The sequence below is a fragment of the Lynx canadensis genome, chromosome A2 (genome assembly GCF_007474595.2).
Source record: "Lynx canadensis isolate LIC74 chromosome A2, mLynCan4.pri.v2, whole genome shotgun sequence".
NCBI classification, from domain to species: domain Eukaryota; kingdom Metazoa; phylum Chordata; class Mammalia; order Carnivora; family Felidae; genus Lynx; species Lynx canadensis.
The window spans coordinates 114,907,539-114,926,916 of record NC_044304.2 but is presented as its reverse complement, the minus strand read 5'-3'; the positions used below and the strand labels follow the sequence as shown (position 1 = coordinate 114,926,916).

The 19,378-nt window shown below is 37.5% G+C and overlaps 1 protein-coding gene across 4 annotated transcripts in view; it reads right to left on the bottom strand.

The window, feature by feature from the left end:
- Positions 1–512: 512 nt before the first annotated feature.
- The window catches only part of KLHL7 (kelch like family member 7), a 70,536-nt gene continuing 51,670 nt past the window's right edge, over positions 513–19,378 (bottom strand). For all 4 annotated transcript variants that reach the window (XM_030308096.2, XM_030308093.2, XM_030308095.1 and 1 more), the window contains 4 exons: positions 10,804–11,044; positions 7,971–8,172; positions 2,879–2,976; positions 513–1,962 (listed from right to left, as the gene is read on the bottom strand). In XM_030308096.2, coding sequence (XP_030163956.1) covers positions 1,679–1,962; positions 2,879–2,976; positions 7,971–8,172; positions 10,804–11,044 — 825 coding nt within the window. In that variant the 3' untranslated portion in view covers positions 513–1,678. The remainder of the gene's footprint in view (positions 1,963–2,878; positions 2,977–7,970; positions 8,173–10,803; positions 11,045–19,378) is intronic.

Here is a 19,378-nt window from a genome sequence, read left to right as displayed (position 1 = left end):
TAAAGACCACTGAATGGTATACTTTAAATGGGTGCATTGTAGGATATGTAAATTACATTTCAAGAAAAGTGTTATGTGCATTAAAAACCCTACATAGGGGCGCCTGGGTGGCTCAGTCGGTTAAGCGTCCGACTTCAGCCAGGTCACGATCTCGCGTTCCGTGAGTTCGAGCCCCGCGTCAGGCTCTGGGCTGATGGCTCAGAGCCTGGAGCCTGTTTCCGATTCTGTGTCTCCCTCTCTCTCTGCCCCTCGCCCGTTCATGCTCTGTCTCTCTCTGTCCCAAAAATAAATAAACGTTGAAAAAAAAATTAAAAAAAAAACCCTACATAAATAAAAATACTATCACTATGCTTTTTATAATTTCTTTTTCATTTGAACATTTTTAGGATTTAAGATAACCCCCATATAAATAAAACAATGAAGATCAAAACAGAAACAATGGTTCACAAGTTTTAAAAACAACCGTTGCCTAACACATTTAAAATGAAAGATGAATAAAACTTGGCAGTCTATTTTAAGTTAAAAAATATTTAATATAATTGGATAAAAACACTGATGGTGACAGCTTTACATGGCTCATTCCATACATTCCATAATGTAAAAGGGCAAAACATTACTAGGAAAGAAATGAGTAGTTGGGTTTGTGAAAGATTTATTGACCACATAAAAGCAATTAATACGAGATGACAAACATTTAACTCAAATTATTACAAAACTTTTAGGAGATACCTGGGTCAAACCTCTCTGATGCGTCCTGCTAACAAAAAGAAATCATGTATCTTTTTAAATCCATAAGAAGTTCAAAGTCAACATTGATATTGTATAGCTATCAGTGCTATTCTAGTAACCTAGAAATTTGCTATAAATAGCTTTATCTTTTGCTAATCATTCTTACTATGATTTTATTTTATTTAACAGTGAGTGAAGAGGCATAATCATTTTTTAACCACGGGGTAAAACAGTACTATAAATTAACTGGCGTGCTAGGCTTGACATTTTGTGTTTAAAAGATGGAATATATTTAATTGAATATATTTCATGAGGACTTGTTTCTAAGCCCAAAATGTGTTTATGAAGTTTTGTGAGAGAATATGTGTATGCCTTGACTCACTCTGGCTTGCTTTTAAAATGGAATAAATTTGGCACTAAATGGAACAAATGAAGACAAGCAAAACTAGGTGAGACTAAGCTGCTTCATCGGAGTTGCCTGTCTTGACTTACACTTCATACTATGTCTTCGTTCTTGACTGAACAGAAACAAGTAGACCTACCTACATAGCACTTCTATGATGTATGAAAATAGAATCTAGAGCTAAGATGAGACTGCTTCACTGACGAGCCAATCCCCACTCTGCCATAATCATAGTTACACATGTAAAATTCATTCAAGAATTTGTATTTTCACCAAATGCTTATGATTTTTCAAGTTTTCTCACTAGGTATGTCTTGGTTAAGTGGCCAGCTAAAATATGGTCTTTGAATTAAGTAAGGAAATTCATATAAAAGAAACATCTATTTTATAGCGATCTTACTTTACTTGAAATTTCCTTAAAAACAAAACAAAACAAAACAAAACAAAACAAAACACCAAACTAAACCTTTGTAACCAAACTCTTGGAACAAAGCACTGGTGGCCATATTTTTGAGTCTCCAATAAATCTTGAAGTCCATTCACTTTTCATGTTTCAAGTGTTTCTTCATTTGCTCCACAAGTATCAACAACACAAATTAAACAACTTGTTACTGGAAAAGCTCGGACTTTGGAGTTGGCAACCCATTTGTCTGTCTCAGTATTATATTCAAGGATGTGTCCTAATCGACCCACACCTTGAAAACCCGCCAAGACATAGACTATAGAGCCAACTGCTGCACACTTCACTGTTACACCCTTCCATGGCATTGGTGAGACCATCTTCCATTCATTTAATTTAATATCATAATATTCCACGTTGTCCAGGCCACCTTCAAAAGAATAAAATTACGTGAACGACTATATGAACAATTCTAAGATCTCTTAAAGTATTATTTTTTCGCATTTTCCCAACATTTTATTGCGAACATTTTCAAACATGCAGAACAGTTAAGAATCTTACAATGAATGCCCAGAAATCTACCATCTATTCTTATTTTTACTTTAACATAATACAAATTTAACTTAATTTTTACTTGTTGGTTTAGAATCCTAAATATTTATATTTATTTTGCAAAATTAAAAATGTTCTATCTGTTCTGGAAAAGTAAATCAGTGGATTCTCCTTCTGATTAACTTTGATTATAATTATTCAAATTATCCTTCTGCCATTTATTAATTTAGTAATGGTGAGAGACAGGAAAAGGGAAAGAAGGTATTTCTTTGTTATATATTTAAGTAATGCTAAAAGGTACTAAAATGAGGTTTGTGGACTATAGATTCAGTCCAGATTCTCCATAAGATTTTTTACCATAAATTATTTAAGAAAGTAAAAAGTCAAATTTACTTATTTAAAAAATAGTAATATTGGTATTTTCATGCAAATTTTAAAAATGTTTAGGAAATTATGCCATGCAGGGTCTGTATACAAATCTTAAAACTTGTATTTAAAGTTTTTTTTTTTTTTTTTTTAATTCCAATGTTTCTGTTACTCAATAAGTTCTTTGGTTATTATGATACTACTACCCAGGAAATGTGTGAGGTGGACATTACCTACATTACATGGACAGCAATGTTAAATACACTGCAATGTCTCATAAAATAGTTCCCAGAAACTATAAAAATAAGTATAATAATGTGTGTGATAAATGCTTGTATTTAGATTTTAAGAAATGTTTACAAAATTTAAGAGAAGGAGGTCTCAGCAAATTCACTGGGAAAGTTAAACAGTGAATTAATATCACATACCCAAGCCATTCTGACCACCTACAGCAAATATCTTGTCTTTTACAAATACCAGTCCATGATTCTTCCTGGCCTCAATCATTGGACACAGCTCAGTCCATCTGAAAATAAAAGAAAGTTTTTAGAGTACTTGTTCACAGGAAGTAAAGTACTCATACCAATTTATAAGAAAGGTTTGTTATCCCAATTAAAGTGATCATTTACCACTCACCTATGTGTTCACACACAAATACACACACCTGAGAGGCTAGAAAACAAAAGTCTAACATGGTTTTGAGGAATTTATTTAAAGGTCAGGTAAATGGGGATTTTACTCCTTTCAACTTCGATAGAGTATGAGAAATAGAGAATATCTGGAGACTGCTAACACGTCTTTGGAGGAAATCCAATCCCTGTAGTTCACAATAATTTGTTAAAATGGTAACAAAAAGAAAAAAAAAGGGAAGGTATTTAAGTATAAAATACTAATATTGTCACACATGGTTTTAATTAATATTTATGTATGAGTAAAATACAAATTTAACACTGGGCTCTAGCAATCAGCAAATGAGTAGTATCTGTTACTATTCACATGTCCACCTTCAAATGTACACTTGAACTTTAGGCAGCTCTAGTAACAAAAGTACTGTCACTGTGTCTAATTTAATACCTTATTAGCATGTTATTTTGTTCACAGCCACTACTATATGTAATGAGACTGAGAATATAAACGTGGACACAAGTGTCGAAGAATACTAAATCATAGCTAACAGCCTCATACACACAGACAACTGTTACTTTTTTCTATGAGACTCAATCCCTTCTTTTGCATATAATCCAATATACCCAATTGACATTTCTGACTGTGAAGGGAGTACTGGCACACAGGCTTGTTTGTGTCTCAACAGCTAACATATCAAAAGTCTCCAAGCAAAAACAAACAGGAATTTGGACATAAGTGTAACTCTTTAATATGATTACTTATATCTCTTATTTAAAAATTTTTTTTCTTTAAATTTTGAGAGAGAGAGAGAGCGCACGAGCAGGGGAGGGACAGAGAGAGGGAGTCACAGAATTCAAAGCAGGCTCCAGGCTCTGAGCTGTAGGCATAGAGCCCGACGTGGGGCTCGAACTCACAAACCGTGAGATCATGACCTGAGCCGAAGTTGGACACTTAACCAACTTACCCGCCCAGGCACCCCTATCTCTTCTTTAAAAGTTAAATTTATAATTTTTTCAAAATAATTAGGACATAATGATTAACTGAAATATTAGCAACTGTTTTGTTGCTTTATATCTATAAATTTTGTTTGTTTTAAAAGATATTTGAAAGTCATCACTCTCATTTTCAGAGCACTCTGTAAGGTGAGGTGGACAACACACTGGTCCTTTTTTTTTTTTTTTTCAGGGTAAATACACATGCTCGCCCATGCTGGTCTTTTCCAGCAAACAGCTCAGACATGGGAGCCACACTGGACCTCCACTGCCTTTCCACGCAGTGAGCTTCAGATGGTGAGCTGTCAAAATGCAATAAACATAGTATTTGACTTGGAAAAATTCAAAATATATACCCCTTTCTTCTCCACATATGTCCGTGATATAAAGAGTGTATTTGTATGTATGGTAGGTGGTCTGATGCTAATGATGGTTTGACTTACGATTTTTTGACTTTATGATAATGCAAAAGTGAAACACATACAGTAGAAACTGTGCTTCACATTTTGAATTCTGATCTTTTCATGGGCCAGCTGTACGATACTCTCTCGTGATGCTGGCCAGCAGCAGTGAGCCACAGCTCCCAGTCAGCCAGATGATCACGAGGGTGAACAACTGATACACTTAGGACCATCCCGTACTTGTACAGCCATTCCGCTTTTCACGTCCAGTATTCAATATATCACATGACCTATTCAATACATTATAAAATAGTTTTTGTGTTAACTGATTTTGCCCAACTGTAGGCTACTGTAAGTGTTTTGAGCATGTTTAAGGTAGGCTAGGCTAAGCTATGATGTCCAGGTTAGGTGGAGTAAGTGCATTTGCAAGGTAACAATATTTTCAACTTACATTGGGTTTATCAGGATGTAACCCCACTGTAAGTAGAGGAAGATCTTTGTAGCTAAGTCTCCTGAAAGTTTAGAGTAGGAAGTTTCCCAAAATACATTTTCTTCTTCCTGTAATTTCATATGTGGAGTATGTACTGTGTCCATGCTCTCCCCAACCTGAACTTTAGTGTTTAGAAGTTTTTCTTAAAGTTCTGACTGCATAAACTGTGTCATGTTGTTTCCACAGGCTTCATTTCTTAGCTTCTAATTAAACCAGTTACAAAACACTTAAAAAAGGAAATCACTGTAGCATATAACTTTTCATTTTGGGATGTGAATCATTATAGTCACACTAGCTTTTCACTTAGGGTAAAGTTAAGGGCATTGAAGAGAATATAGAGAATTCAGGTTTCATACATAAGCTCAATATATACAAAAGAAATGCTAAGTTGTGTAAGTTTTAAAATATTCCCCTAAATTGAATGTATTGATCCAGTTTTAAAAAATATTGAGGTTGTAGGCGCACCTGGATGGCTCAGTCGGTTGGGCGTCTGACTTCGGCTCGGGTTATGATCTCATAGTTCGTGCATTCGAGCCCCGCACTGGGCTCTGTGCTGACAGCTCGGAGCCTGGAGCCTGCTTTGGATTCAGTCTCCTTCTCTCTCTCTACCCCTCCCCAACTTGTGCTCTGTCACTCTCTGTCTCTCAAAAATAAGTAAGTAAATAATAATAATAATAATAATAATAATAATAAAATATTGAGGTTGCAGAGGTGCCCGGGTGGCTCAGTCAGTTAAGCATCCAACTCTGGATTTCAGCTCAGGTCATGCATGATCTGATGGTGTGTGAGACTGAGCCCCATGTAGAGTTCTGCACCGGCCTGCTTGGGATTCTCTCTCTCTCTGCCCTTCCCCAGCTACTGCTCTTGCTATCTATCTCTCAAAAATAAATAACTTTAAAAAAAATATTGAGGGGCAGAATTCCTTTATACTTCTTCCCTGCTGCTATGAATAAGAATATACTAATTTACACTGACAGTGCCTGAATAAAGATCTCAAAATTTAGAATCCTGGTGTTTATCTGGTATGGGTTCTACTTTAAGAGATTTTTTTAGAAATGAAAAAAATAATTAGGCAGCAGGATGAATGAGACCACAGTTTTCCAACTAATATGCAGTACTAGTTTTTGAGCATAAAATTTCTCAGAGGCAAAGCAGAGGAGGGAAGAGAGTTGGCATACACCCCCCTCCTGTAATTTGGGACAAGATGGGGTGGATAGCTCAGCTGATGGATGATGGGATGAGATAAGGGGTATCCCCAGGGTGTTCTGGCAAGTATGGGTTCTACTTTAAGAGATTTTTTTAGAAATGAAAAAAATAATTAGGCAGCAGGATGAATGAGACCACAGTTTTCCAACTAATATGCAGTACTAGTTTTTGAGCATAAAATTTCTCAGAGGCAAAGCAGAGGAGGGAAGAGAGTTGGCATACACCCCCCTCCTGTAATTTGGGACAAGATGGGGTGGATAGCTCAGCTGATGGATGATGGGATGAGATAAGGGGTATCCCCAGGGTGTTCTGGCAAGTACAAAGGTATATTTTGAAAAACACTGAGGAATAGTAAATTTGATGATCTCTGAGAGATTTTCTAGTCTCAACACTTCAGCAAAGGTAAGTTTCAAGATAAGTTGCTTTCAATTCTATTACTAGCACTGGTAACCCGCTGGGCAAAAAAAATGAGAAAAGAACAACTGTAACTGCAGCTTTGTTTGGGGAAGGAATTACTGATTTTAAATCCTTTAAAAATAGGTGGAAGTATAAGTAAATAATGGTACATGGCTAATCACATTTTGTAATTATTACTTTTCACTAAAAAAACCAAACCAAAACAAAAAAAAACAATAAACAAAAAAAAACAATAACAAAAATAACAAAATAACAAAAACAATAAAAAACAATAAACAAAAAAAAAAAACAATAGCTGGAGTAGAAGACTTCTATGTTTTATAAGCTGGCAATATTTCCTAAATGTAAAACTTGAACGTAAGACTTATGGTGCAGTTCTTTGGCATAATGTTTAAGTTGAACATATTTACCTAATAATTGGTTCTGGTAAAGGAAGAACAATGCTTTCAAATCAGTAAGTTACTTGTCTTATCAAATCTCTTTGGCTGCTTCTGAGTATCAAAAAAAAGGTCTGACTTGGATATTACCCGTGGTCATTTCCTTATTAGTTTAATGGCATTTTACTTACCCATGCCCCCTACCGTTCAGTAATTTGCACATTAGCTTTGTCTTTGTCTACATTGAACAGGTTCCATCATTAATTATAAGGTCAGAAAAGCTGCCTAACCATTTATTTCTTTAGCATTTTGTCTTTAAAAAAGCAGTTACTTACTTCCTGGATTTAAGAATAGTCTTACTGGAAAAATATGTATCTACCCATACAAACTCAGAATTAAGACATTATACCTAGGAGTACAATTTATTAATGATACAAACCAATCAATATATGATATTCCCAATTAAAGGCAAATTTACTACTGATCATAAATTTTTCCCTCTCCTCCCCTACATTTCCTGACCTCAAACAAAAGTATTTTATGACTTTGATGAATCAAGTCATACTTGTCCCATTCACAGCATTTGCGGCACAAACAAGAACAGAAAGAGAGCAGCTCCCACAGGGTATATAAGGTCAAGCCATTTCTTAAAGCATAGAGGAGTGGTCCAGGCCATGAATGTCCCAAACCTAGCACATTCCCAAGCGTATGCACATTCTTGATACGAGAACTAAATTCTTCTGTTGGGCTCCTTTGCCTTTTGCCATCTTCTTCCTCTGAGCTTACATACAATTAACTGAAAGAAGACTTTTTTTTTGTTTATACAGTGTAGTTTTAATGAGTTATGCATAAGGTTATTCCCACACACTTCTACACATAAGTTTACAAACCCTTATATCTAAAGAACAATGTTACTTAAAAGATGTATTATACCCAGTGTGATTTCAATGACTTAAGAACAGGTCTGTTCTTGCATGATTTTAAAATAGGACTTTTAAACTGATACATACGTTTCTGTGGCAGGATCATAAACCTCACAGGAATTCAGCACGCGCCCAGAAACATTGTTCCCTAAACTTCCACCACAAACATAGATCAGGCCGTTGGCTTCCACCATCCCGTGGCTGCAGCGCTGAGTCAACATGCTGGGCTTTGTGTGCCAGCTTTCAGTTCTTGTATCATAGCACTCAAATAAATACAGCGCTGAGTTTCCTGTAAAAGAAAAGGCCCAACCAGACTTAGCTTAGTGTGTGTGTGGGCTTGGAGTGAGCTGATTGTAGAAGTAAGTCACTAGTTACTTACTGGAGGGAGGAATTTACAGCTGTAGAGTCTTTTCTAAACTTAATTAACAATAACAGCAAAATGTAGGAATAGCTTAAGAAAAAGCTAACCCTGTTTGTATAGACCTTAGAAAATATTTAAAAAAAAAAAAAAGGATCTGCTGAAGATACTTATTTATTGGTAATTAATTTAGGAAAAGAAATTGGTTTGAATTCAGAAGAAAAATTAAATAAATAACATTATGTATGTCTTCAAGCCCAGTTATGCATGATGGGAATTATCCAAACTTCAAATGTCTATAGAGGAGAAAACCATAGTTATTTATAGATGATAAATCCATACCTTAAACTCTGAAAACTATGATCTGATAATATTCTAAGGATTATAATTTAACATTCCGTAATAGTCACTGCACCATTAACAAAACTATTCTTCCTGACTACTCTTAGTGGTTGTGTGAGTAAGCCCTGAAGTCATGCTGGGCCATTCTGAAGTATATTCTCAAGGTACCACTGCATGACTCTGGTGTAATTTGATTATACGTTTTAATAGCAAAACATATATTCATCCTGTTTTGCAACTTCTGCAAGTTATAGGGGCTCAATAGAGAATTTTAGAAATAATACTAATGAAGAAACAGGTGCTTTTTTCCTTCCGAAGAAAAACGTTAAAATTTAACCAAATGATTTCTCATCTCCCACTCTTCTGGACTTTGCTAATGCTTAACAACACCCTTATAATTCTCAACCACAACCAAGGTCTACAGAAGGCAAAATTCAGGGAATAACAAATGGAAGAAGCAACCGTCCTGATTAACATTAACTTCTTTTTAACTTTTAGAACATTTTCAATTTGATAGATTCAATTGGTTGATATTAAGGGGAAATACAGAGTATGTGGCAGATATAAGAAATTGCTATTTAAGTAAAAAACTCAGTAATTGCTGAAGAAGTAAAGTTACATATTATACTTTGTATAAAAAGTGTATCTATAGAACAGTTACTTTCTATTATCTTTAGTATTTATTGTGTTTGAAATATGTCTTCATAGACATTCTATAAAGAATGCTTTTAGGGGCGCCTGGGTGGCGCAGTCGGTTGGGCGTCCGACTTCAGCCAGGTCACGATCTCGCGGTCCGGGAGTTCGAGCCCCGCGTCGGGCTCTGGGCTGATGGCTCGGAGCCTGGACCCTGTTTCTGATTCTGTGTCTCCCTCTCTCTCTGCCCCTCCCCCGTTCATGCTCTGTCTCTCTCTGTCCCAAAAATAAATAAACGTTGAAAAAAAAAAAAAAAGAATGCTTTTAAAGGGGGGAAAAGAAAAAAAAGAAAGGGGGGGAAAGGTCACTTCTTAAGTCACATTTTTTTTTTTTTAAATTTTTTTTTTTTTCAACGTTTATTTATTTTTGGGACAGAGAGAGACAGAGCATGAACGGGGGAGGGGCAGAGAGAGAGGGAGACACAGAATCGGAAACAGGCTCCAGGCTCTGAGCCATCAGCCTAGAGCCCGACGCGGGGCTCGAACTCACGGACCGCGAGATCGTGACATGGCTGAAGTCGGACGCTTAACCGACTTCGCCACCCAGGCGCCCCTTAAGTCACATTTTAAAAATCTTTAATTTTTCTGGGTTTCTTGGGTGTCATGAGGATGAGTGTCCAACTCTTGATTTTGGCTCAGGTTGTGATCGAGCCCTGTATGGGCTCCCATGCTGACAGCACGGAGCCTGCTTGGGATTCTTTCTCTCCCTTTCTCTCAGACCCTCCCCAGTGCTTGTTCATGCTCCCTCTCTTTCAAAATAAACTTAAAAAAAAAAAAACCTTCCAATTTTCTAATATTTTAGAATCTAAATATTTTTGACATCTAGTGGGGGAGTAAAAACATCAAACAGATAAATATGCTGACCAAAAGTAAAACATTCTCTGGCCTAATATAAAATTATCAAAGAAAATAAAGACTTAATTAACATTTAAATTCTGTACCTTAGGTTTACTTGGTCTTCCTAGTTTTCTTTATAAACCCATTATTTAGCTAAAGAAATTATCTGAAAAGGTGAAAGCATGTAAATGCTATTATATATCCAGTCTGCGCCTAGAATATTTAGAAAAACTACTCATTTAGAAAAAGACCACTCCTGATGCTAACAAATTATCCATTAAAGAGAAAGGTGTTTTACACCCAAGCCCATATGCTGTTCTAAAAAGGCAATATAGATTTTAAAAGCAAGAATGTAGTAAAGAGATCTTAAAGAGTCTATGAGTGAGCCACACTCTGAAATCGTTAAAGCAAATATTATGTATATTAAAGCAATCTACATAGAACTAAAATCTAGACGGCATGAGAGAAAAATGGGACAGTTAACGTAACTTAGGAAGCTGAAGTTCTTGTAAAATTAACGAAGTAAGGTAAACCTTCAGGGAAATGGGCTGTACAATGTGACAGATGTATATGTAAGTTATGTTAAAAAGACCATACCAATTGTTTATATAAATATGAAAAGCCAAGAAACTTTACCAAGATACTTGGTAAAACACTTTTTGCAAACAAAGATACCGAGTTAAGTCCTTACCGACTTCGGAACCTCCAGATGTATAAATTTTGCCTTCCGCAGCACAGGCAGCAAGGCTGTCTCGAGGTGTCGGAGGGCCCAGTTTGGAATACCAGCTATCCTTCACGACATTGTAGCAATCCATTCGTTTTATGGGGAAAAGCTGAGAGCCCCCCAAAATGTACACTACGTTGTCCCAAAACACACATGCTGCATCCCTTCGTTTTTCAAAGGGGCAGCGGATGTCTGTCCAGCTATAATCCTGTAACAGGAAAAAAATGGTCAGTAATGCAAAACTTATCAGATGATAAGATGATCTTATCTTATTGATCAGATGAGGCATTGATCTGATGAGGCAAACTGATACAGATGAGGCAAAGACATAGTTGAGAAAATGCAAAATATGAGCTTGTTAATTTACTAGAGTACATATCACAATGTTTGGCTTGAGACATTATCTAACTTAATCTTGTGTGATTTCTTCAGAATGTCGGTTAGGTGGGGGCAGAGGGCGAGAGGAAGATAGTGGCTGCTTTGGGTGTTTTCTGGCTCCAGATTAAATGGTCACACATTTGAATGCATCCCTACCACCAGTCTCCTATTCCTTCTGTTACTAAGCATAATAATACAAGAAAATTCTAAAATAAGTGAAGTACTTTTGTTACTTAGACAAAGGCCCATTTCAAATGTAACTCTAGCCATCCCTTCCCTGCCAGATACACTGAGAGATGTAAATAATCATTGGCTAACATGAAGTTTAAGGTGCTGTGATCTTCCTGACATCTAAGGCGAGAAGGTATTTTGTGGACTTCTGTAATATTAACTTTTTAAAAATATTCAGTTGAGCCAGTTTATTCAGATGGACTCTTAAAGCTGTGATATTTACTATGGAATACTTGAAGAATCTGTTTCAACTAGTCTGGAAGCTCACTTTTTTCTTCCCAGTGATTAAAAATGAGCACATAATCAGTACTTCACAATAAGGGTGGTTCACAGCACCATTTAGTTTCCTCACTAGGTCTGATACATCCAAGGATACCTTTTTCTGTGTAAATGTATGGGGATTCTCCCAAAGCTACAGCATCTTTGATTCCACCACCCCCCTCCTTTTTTTTTTTTTTTTGAACAAGGAAGCTATAGTGTTTCTGCTGCTTTCTAAAAATAATTTGGGTCTGGCAGAAATCCAAACAATTCCTGCTGTCACTGAGCAAAAAGTGTGTGTGTGATTATTAACACTCAGTGCCCTTTGGGAAAATCTGATGGATATCTGTCACACTAGCGCCCACTGTTTTACGCATTCATCAGATTAGATCAAAGCATCATACAACACCAGGAAGTCTCAGGAAAAAGAGCCTCTTATGCAGAGCACCTTGACTCCTTGTGATGATGAACATTCTGCTCTTTAGGTGACCAGAAAAACAAGAGACTTTTTATTTTTTAATACAAATTCTCTTTTTCTTTTAATGTTTATTTTTATTTTTGAGAGAAAGAGAGAGAGAGAGAGAGAGAGAGAGAGAGAGAGAGAGAGAGAGAGGAGAAAGGGCAACAGAGAATCTGAAGCAGGCTCAGTACTGAGTGCAGAGCCTGATGTGGGGCCTGAACTCACAAACCGCGAGATCATGACCTGAGATGAAGGCAGATGCTTAACTGACTGAGCCACCCAGGCACCCCTAGAAAAACAAGAGTCTTAATCCTTGCTTTATTCTCAATTTGGGACCCCCTGGGTTACTCAGTGGTATACCTATGGCAGGCATACAAAACTATAGGATAAATATAACATTTTCCCAAAGTTTGTTTTGCTCAATGGACACTGAAAAATGGGAAAATTATTTTAAAAATTTGTTTTCAGAGAGATGCATACCACAGAATGAAAAAAAAAAAAAAAGAAAGTAATGACCATACTCTACAGGGAATGATCCCTCAAAAGTATAAACTAATGACTCTTACATATTCTGCAAATCTACTCATAATTCCTACCTGACCAACTTTATAAGTAGAGAACTTCAGTTTCATTAATAAGATACATTGTTAATTCACTGAATCTCAAGTCTTGCCACTTTTACACCCAATTTATTTGATATTATTAGAAAGCAATATGGGAACTTTCCCATAATTTCTAAAATTTTTTTTTTCAACGTTTATTTATTTTTGGGACAGAGAGAGACAGAGCATGAACGGGGGAGGGGCAGAGAGAGAGGGAGACACAGAATCGGAAACAGGCTCCAGGCTCTGAGCCATCAGCCCAGAGCCTGACGCGGGGCTCGAACTCACGCACTGCAAGATCGTGACCTGGCTGAAGTCGGACGCTTAACCGACTGCACCACCCAGGCGCCCCTCCCATAATTTCTAAAGATATTCTCAAGAACATTATCTTTTCCTGCTCTTCCTTTATTTCAGGATGAGAAAGTGGGTGATATATCCTTTTAAATGATCTCTAAGACCCGCTACTCTTCAAATTAAAAATAACTGCCCATGTATGAGCTGGGATTAAACACACAAACAAAATACTTTTTCTTTTAGCTAAATGAGTTTGAACATTTAGACGCTAGGATATGAAGTTCCAAAAACAAAACAAAACAAATAACTCCCAAGAGTTTGATAACAGAATAGTTCTAACTTTTGATACTACCCAAGGGTTTGAGTAAGGAATAAATGAGTTCTCATATGTACCTGTCACATAGGGCTTAGGCTTCAGATTTAAGGATTAAAATAAATTGTGCTCTTAGAACTATAAGCTCAAGGGAAAAATGATTATCCAGTGTGTGTGCACACATGTGTGACCAGGAATAGATAGGCATATGCACATGCTTGTATCTACTTGCAATTTGGGCCCTGATTTCTTTAGAAATCCTCAAATTTTTAAATCTTTTTCAATTCTCCAAATACTGTCATTGGTCAATGTACATTGTAGACGCTAAGCTAGATAAATACTAACTACCTATAATATTCTTACCTAAGAGTTTATCTTCAAGGCAGATAGATGAAATAACCTTTGCAAGAATTTTACCTAGAATGTAAATCCGACTTCATTTCAGCTAAAATTTAATGTTTTATATTTTAGCTCATTAAATATACCTGTCAGGTATACACAGGTATGCACCTGTGCTTGAAAATACCTGGCTTTGGTTGTATCCATGTATGAGGGAAGGGAGCTTTTTTACTCACATGTACGTATGGTAGATCTCACTCCCATCTACTAACTCCCCCCATCTACACTTCATCCAAAACAATACTAAGAAGGTGATTTGATGTTTGCCCTTTAATAACTTGTTATACTGCCTAGGAGATAATGTGTGCAGTTGAGAGAGCAAGCAGAGAGGGTAAAAATACAGATTAGAAGTATGACTTAAAGCCTCTGTGGGTAGGAATGCCATGTCTTATCCTAGCAATACGACCATTCCCAACCTGGGGCCTGCAGGTAGAGGAAAGGTTGCTTATGGCTCTGAGCTCCTAGGCTACAGGTCAAGTTAGACATGCAGCTTTCCTGTAAGTCCAGACACATACACAGCACTAGAGTTACACTGTATATGTTTGGGCATGGAACTGTTACTCTAAAAACAATGTAACTCAGTTAAGTTTTATTGAGTATCAATTTCATGCAGTTTCTGTGCCTGACTGCTGATATGAAAATGGGATAACTGGAAAGCCTGGAAAAGACACAGGTAGAAGGAAGTTTTGACACATCACTCATTTATGCATCCACACACATATACACTCGTGTATAAAATCCTGTCTTCCTTTGTCCTTAGCCTTTCTTGTCTCTGCTGTGATATATACCACATTCAAGATTTTTTTCAAGCTCAAGGCTTCTTTCCTTTTTGTAGGCTTCCCTGTCTTTTTCTGAATCCACACCACACTTAAGTCTGGGCTTGATGACTGAGCACTCCATTACATCATGTCCTGTATGATTTTCCAGCAGCGGTGTGGTACTACAGTGAAATGCTTCTTGAGGTGAGGGGCTGTAATCGCCTCTCTAAATCCCTCAAGGCAAAAATATCAGCTTGCTGTTTTCCTTGAGAGTAAGGACTGATTTTATACAATCTGCATTCTGAAAACACATGAATTTTCAAAAAATAAAGACACCACACACAGATATTTTCACAATCAAGACAAGCAAAATCCAAAATAAAAGAAATACTTTTTATTTTTAAGACTCGAGAATTTTATTTTGGATCATTTTGAGAGGAAACCCAGCAAACATAGGAAAGATGGGGTCTTAGGAAAAAAGGAAAACAAAATTAACAAAATGGCAAAAAAAATTAAATAAGTAAAAGAAAAAAACCCTTAAGATTTCTTGCAGAAACTTCAAGGAGTCAATCTAATCGGAGTTTACATTGTCCAAATTGTAAGCACTATCTGTAAAGCCATTATCTGACTTATTTCAAGCACTTCCCCTTCCAGGAGCTATGCTGAAATATCTTAAAACATTTTATTTAATTTCCTCAATAACTCCATGAGGAATAAGCTTATTTTATAGATGATGATATCTTAGAGAGTTAAGTACCATGTCAAGATCACAGCGTTAGAAAGTGAATCCAAGATTTAAGTGAATCCAAGATTTAAGTCCCAATCTGTCAAGACTCCAAAGCTGTGCTCTTAACTCCTACACTGCCCTGCTCTCTAAAAATCTTATAGGGGGGCGCCTGGGTGGCGCAGTCGGTTAAGCGTCCGACTTCAGCCAGGTCACGATCTCGCGGTCCGTGAGTTCGAGCCCCGCGTCGGGCTCTGTGCTGACTGCTCAGAGCCTGGAGCCTGTTTCCGATTCTGTGTCTCCCTCTCTCTCTGCCCCTCCCCCGTTCATGCTCTGTCTCTCTCTGTCCCAAAAATAAATAAACGTTGAAAAAAAAAGTTTTTTAAAAATCTTATAGGGCCTCCTAGAAAGAACACTGGACTGGGAGTGGAATAATCTGGGTTCTTCTTATTCCTGTTGTATTTCTAGCTAAGTCACTCTGGGCATTTGACTTGACGTCAAAGGACCTGAACCACCCTCATCTACCAATCAAGATGTTGGCAAGAGGGCCACTGAGGTCCTCATGCACAGTCTCCATATCTTATCACTTAGAAAAGTAATAATTGAGCACTAAAACCACAGCCTCTCTGAAAACAGTGATTTCCCCCATGTCTTTGTATGGTATTTGGCCGAGGGCTTAGCGTACTGATGGGAATGTTTTTATTGGGAGATAGGCCAGATTGTGGAAATGTCTCATTCAGCTGAACCACCTTCATTTTTGACTTTCTAAAGGTCAAAGACTATAGATGCTGCACGGGGCTCCTAGTCCAATGAGTCAGTTCCTCGTTGTAGTGATGTCTTTAAACTATACTGACTCCAGTGTGCATCTTGTCACTCTAGTCCCTGGGCCTCTGGTGGCTGCACTACTGAGGTACAGGAAACCTACGACCCACCAACAAACAGTACCTGATGTTAGGAACCAAGCTTTTATCTACTTTTTTTGTAAACTGAAAGAGTTTCCATCTTTATCCTTAGCTAGAACAATTCTTCTCCTAGGAATTTACTCTCCAGAAAAAACTGGGACATTGTAAAGTTGGCATATACAAGATGTTTCACTGCAGGGGTATTTTAACAGGGAAAAATGGGAACTAGGCCAAATGTGCATGAAGATAAGCATTAAACAAATTATGGTATATCCTTAGCTTCAGATAAATTACGTTATATCCCTATGATGGAACACTCTGTAGCCCTTTGAAAGGATGGTATTTTCACTGACATGAAAATACTTCCACAATATAAATGCCGAAAGAGTAAAAAATAGTTTTTACAAGATAGCGTGTACAGTATGATCTCATATATGTAAAATGGGAGGACTGGAATGATATTCACTAACTTCTGAGAACTGTCTTTTGATACTGGGAGTGCTTTGGCTTTCTCCTTTATATCTTGCTATATTTAAATTTTCTACATGTGTTTATGTAAACAGAAAAAGTAGGGGCACCTGGGTGGCTCAGTCGGTCAAGCGTCTGACTTTGGCTCAGTTTATGACCTCATGGTCCATGGGTTCATGCCCCTTGTCGGGCTCTGTGCTGACAGCCTGGAGCCTGCTTGGGAGCCTGTGTCTCCGTCTCTCTCTGCCCCTCCCTTGCACTCTGTCTTTCTCTCAAAAATAAACAGTAAAGGGGCGCCTGGGTGGCGCAGTCGGTTAAGCGTCCGACTTCAACCAGGTCACGATCTCGCGGTCCGTGAGTTTGAGCCCCGCGTCGGGCTCTGGGCTGATGGCTCAGAGCCTGGAGCCTGTTTCCGATTCTGTGTCTCCCTCTCTCTCTGCCCCTCCCCCGTTCATGCTCTGTCTCTCTCTGTCCCAAAAATAAATAAACGTTGAAAAAAAAAATTAAAAAAAAAAACAGTAAAAACAAACAAAATGTAAATACATCAATCAGGCAAATGGTAGCAAAAGTATGGTACAAGGGAAACAACTTCTCAGAGCAGATGTTTATACTAGTGCTAATGTTTTAACACAAAGGTGGAAGTAAAATTAATTTCAGGTTTTAAGAACTGAAACACATAAATAGCTATTATACTATGAGGCTGAGTTTCAACTACAGGACAGATCAGAAGCAGTCTTTCTACCTTCCTTCCAAACAGCACACTTACCAGGGCACTCTGGTTTTCAGAAGTAAACATTTGATCATGCCAAGTAATTTCTCAGGCCATACCCATTTTGAAATACACTATTTTCAACAGGGTCACACAAATATTGCTGAGAACATATTAACTTTCCAAACTCCAGAAAGAGATTTAAATAATCAGCCATTAGGAGAATGGCTCTTGTAATTAAAGATTACAAGATTAAATTAAATAATCAGCCATTAGGAGAAAACACTCTTGTAATTTAAGTTCTTCAAGAAATACAGCATTGTAGTTAGGAAGACAGGGCTTCCACAGTGGGGGCTGGGTGGGGGTGGGTGGGGCATGGCTGTGCTGTAGTAAACTGTGAGATAAATAAGGAACAACAAGCATGTAAGTGGCCATTTCTCAGCTGTTAATGATTGTTAAAATTAACAAGGAGCCTGAAGGAAGGGCAGAGACCTGATAAAAGGGAATTACTGATTAAGAATAACTGCTGCTGGGTGTCTGGGTGGCTCAGTAGGTTTAAGTGTCAGACTCAGTCTCAGCTCAGATCTTGATCTTGGGGGTCATGAGTTCAAGCCCCACATTGGGCTCCACCCTGGGCGTGGGGCCCGACTTTAAAACAAAAAACCTGCTGCTTTATAAAGTCACAAAATGTCTTCCCTTCAACTCTCAGATGAATACCATACCACCAGAAAACAAAACTCAAACCTGAATTACTCAGAAATTTAAATATGAAATGAAGCTCAATGCAAAAGTGGACCCTGAGAAGGATGTTAGGCTTTATAACAGCCCTTGTGCTTTGCATAGAGAATCCATGAAGCACCCCTACGCTAGCACTCTGCCAGTTACTTCAACACAAGATCTGCCTTTACAGCCCTAGCGCGGGATTGCAAATCTTGGCACAGGAAGGCACACTACGCTTTAAATGACTGTCTCAAATCTTGAAATGCAGTAACAGACTCATTTAATAAACTGTTCTCACTAGATGGGATGAACATCTGCTGTCTCAGATGGACAGAGTAGGGGAGATGCTGCACAAGGGCAAGAGGTTTGGAAGAGTTGGGGAAGGTGAAGAGACAAAGGAGATGAACAAAGGAAGATGAGAAGGCTTTTTATGTTTAAATATGGAAGATGAAGAATCCTAAAGATGTGGCAGGGAGAAGCTGAGTGAGTGAAGGTCAAAGAAAAGATGGAGTCAAATGAACATAACTGATGCTCACACAAACGCTGAGAAGATTTAAACTTTCTTAATAGACCAGAAAGCTGAAGTTTAGAAAGACTGATTTGCCTTAGTTCATATACCGTAAACTTGAAATGCTCTTTCTCCTAAAGAGGTGCTTTCATTTACAAAAACAAAACAGAACAAAAGTAACCAACCAACAGAACAAATAAAACAAAGAAAAAGAACCAAAAAAAAAAAAAAAAAAAAAAAAGGCATCACAAAAGAAAAATGACCAATGGCCTAGTCCTTCAGTTCTTCCACCTACATCTAATTTCTTTTTTTAAAGCACAAAGTTAGATTCCATTCAGCTAAGTAATACTTTGGAAGATCACATGAAAAATTTTAATAACCACACTTATCAAACCAAAAAGATGCAAACATACTTAGGATTCTATATATTCTTGTCTTTTCTCTTTCTTCCTATCCAAACTCTACCAGTAAGTTTCCCTCAAGAAAACCTCCATGAAGCGTCCATGGACAAATCCAACTCAGGTGGAGCTCTTCATATCAACAAGGCCATTACTGTCCATCCCATATTGGGACTTTTGATTGGCTGTGTTCAGTGGCTTCCTCACTGACCTCAGCCTCTAACTGCTTCCTGCTTCTGGACACAGTCCATACAATATGTTCTGTTGTTTATAACCGCTGAGGATAATTTTCTCTTAAAAGCTGATCATCAATTTTCAAAGAAAATAATCACAGCAAACCTATTTGGACGTGATTTAATACTTCTAGGATGACAGATCTTACTGTGCCTCTGGGTCATCATATGAACAATTACCCAAATT